Below are 2,218 nucleotides of genomic sequence, written 5' to 3'. Positions count from 1 at the left end.
TTTCTCTTTGTCCACGTTGTTGTTGTTGTTTTGTTTGTTTGTTTGTTTTTTTTTGTTTTTTTACTAAGTCTCTTTCAGGTCGCTTTCTGTGTTGAGTGCGCGTAATTTCTGTCTCGCTCTGACGTCAACCACTATATACTTTAATTGCATACACGGGAGAGCCGAACGAGACGGAGAAGGAAAAAGAGATGGTCCGAAATGGGATTTTGAAGTACTGGTTCAACATCCAATCATCAGATTCAATTGGTTTGGCCTGATCACCGTGCGTAAAAATAACATGAGGTCCAGAATACATGTCAAAGTTTTTTGTATAAGATATGAAAGAAGGTTTTCTTTAAGGTTAGAAAAATGCAACAAAAAAAACAAAAACAAAAAAGAGCCCATATTTCTATATCCTAACTAATCTCAGTTATTTTGGGGTTTTTTTGTGGTTAAAAACTGAGTGTGTTTGAACATTTCAAATGTCTCGTGCTATTTGTGGGATTGACCCTCCTTTCTGCCTCCTCCTTCTCCTCCTCCTCCTCCTCCTCCTCCTCCTCCTGTGTGCTCTTCCTCTATGGTCCTCTAGTCACCTGACCAAACGCCATGCAAATCATTCTGCTGCTAGAGCCTCATTGGCCGCTTGTGGCTCATTTAACCGCTGTCAGTGCGCATCATATGGCCGCCGCTTTTACCAACTTCTCAACTCCGACAGGGAAAGTGGCACCAATGCGCATTCTATCACAGTGGACATGAACCAACTCCAGCGAAGACAGGGCGAAATACTGGTTGGAAACATTTCATATGCCTTCTCGGATTAATTTTTATCTCTCATTTGACTCATTTGAGGTTAAGATAGTGATTTTGTAAGCCTGTCGTCCTGAGCGCAGTCGTACCTGTGCGCGCGAGACTCGTCTTGAAATAGACTTTTTTTTCTCTGTTGGTGGCGAAGTTTTAAACCAGGTGAATGTATAGCATGATGATGGAAACTGACCTCCATTCCCCCGGCCCCCAAACGAACACGACCACGGGGCAAGCGGGGCCGAATAGCGGGTCCAAAGCGAATCAGGAACGGGTGAAGAGACCGATGAACGCGTTCATGGTGTGGTCCCGTGGGCAGCGGAGAAAGATGGCACAGGAGAACCCCAAAATGCACAACTCTGAGATCAGTAAACGACTTGGAGCCGAGTGGAAAGTGATGTCCGAGGCTGAGAAGCGTCCTTTCATCGACGAGGCGAAACGGTTGCGAGCCATGCACATGAAGGAGCACCCGGATTACAAGTACCGACCCAGACGGAAGACCAAGACGTTGCTGAAAAAGGACAAATATTCGCTTGCCGGAGGACTCCTTTCTGGGCCCAGCGGTGGCGGTGGAGTTAGTTTAGGGGTCGGCATGAGTTCGTCCGGGGTCGGACAGAGGTTAGAGAGTCCCGGGGGTCACGGAGGCTCCGCCAGCTCCGGCTACGCGCACATGAACGGCTGGGCGAACGGTGCGTACTCGGGGCAGGTGGCTGCTGCCGCGGCGGCCGCGGCGATGATGCAAGAGGCTCAGCTCGCCTACAGCCAGCACCCCGGGGAGCGGAGCGCACCACCACCACCACTCACACCACCACCACTCACACAACCCGCAGCCCATGCACCGCTACGACATGACTGCCCTGCAGTACAGCCCGATCTCGAACTCTCAGAGCTACATGAACGCTTCTCCATCCGGCTACGGCGGGATCACCTACACACAGCACCAGGGCTCCGGGGTCTCCTCCTCGGCTGCCATGGGACGTTAGGGTCGCTGGTGAAGTCGGAGCCGAGTGTAAGCCCTCCCGTCAGCAGCACACACTCACGGGGCCCTTGCCCCGGAGACTTGAGAGAGATGATAAGCATGTATTTACCAACCGGAGAGCCGGGGGACCCGTCGATGCAAAGTAGACTCCATGCCTTGCCGCAGCATTACCAGAGCGCCACGGCTGGAGTGAACGGGACGGTCCCTCTAACACACATTTAGAACTCACAGAATAATTTGAAAACTGCAAACGAACACATAACCAAATATTTACCTCTTTTCTAAATAACCCCGGTCCCGAGAACTACCTGCATTTTGTACAGAATGTTTATGATATTGTAAATGAAGGGTACATAGCATATTCATCTCGGCTTTTTTGGAATAGCCACCAGTGGAATTATATAACGATTATGATGCTGAGATATTGGTTATTGTGCGATCATCTTTTTGTTCATTACT

The 2,218-nt window shown here is 49.8% G+C and overlaps 1 protein-coding gene across 1 annotated transcript; it reads left to right on the top strand.

Moving 5' to 3' along the window:
• Window positions 1-946: 946 nt before the first annotated feature.
• Window positions 947-1,981, top strand: sox1a (SRY-box transcription factor 1a; the record flags this gene model as incomplete). Its single annotated transcript, XM_080498421.1, is given in 3 exon segments — window positions 947-1,549; window positions 1,551-1,752; window positions 1,755-1,981. Coding segments are annotated over 3 exon segments (1,032 nt in total).
• Between the last annotated feature and the right edge of the window lie 237 nt (window positions 1,982-2,218).

The sequence above is a fragment of the Blennius ocellaris genome (assembly GCF_963422515.1).
Source record: "Blennius ocellaris genome assembly, chromosome: 6".
In the NCBI taxonomy this organism is placed as follows: Eukaryota; Metazoa; Chordata; class Actinopteri; order Blenniiformes; family Blenniidae; genus Blennius; species Blennius ocellaris.
The sequence above is the reverse complement of the archived record's forward strand: the minus strand, read 5'-3'. Positions and strand labels throughout refer to the sequence as shown.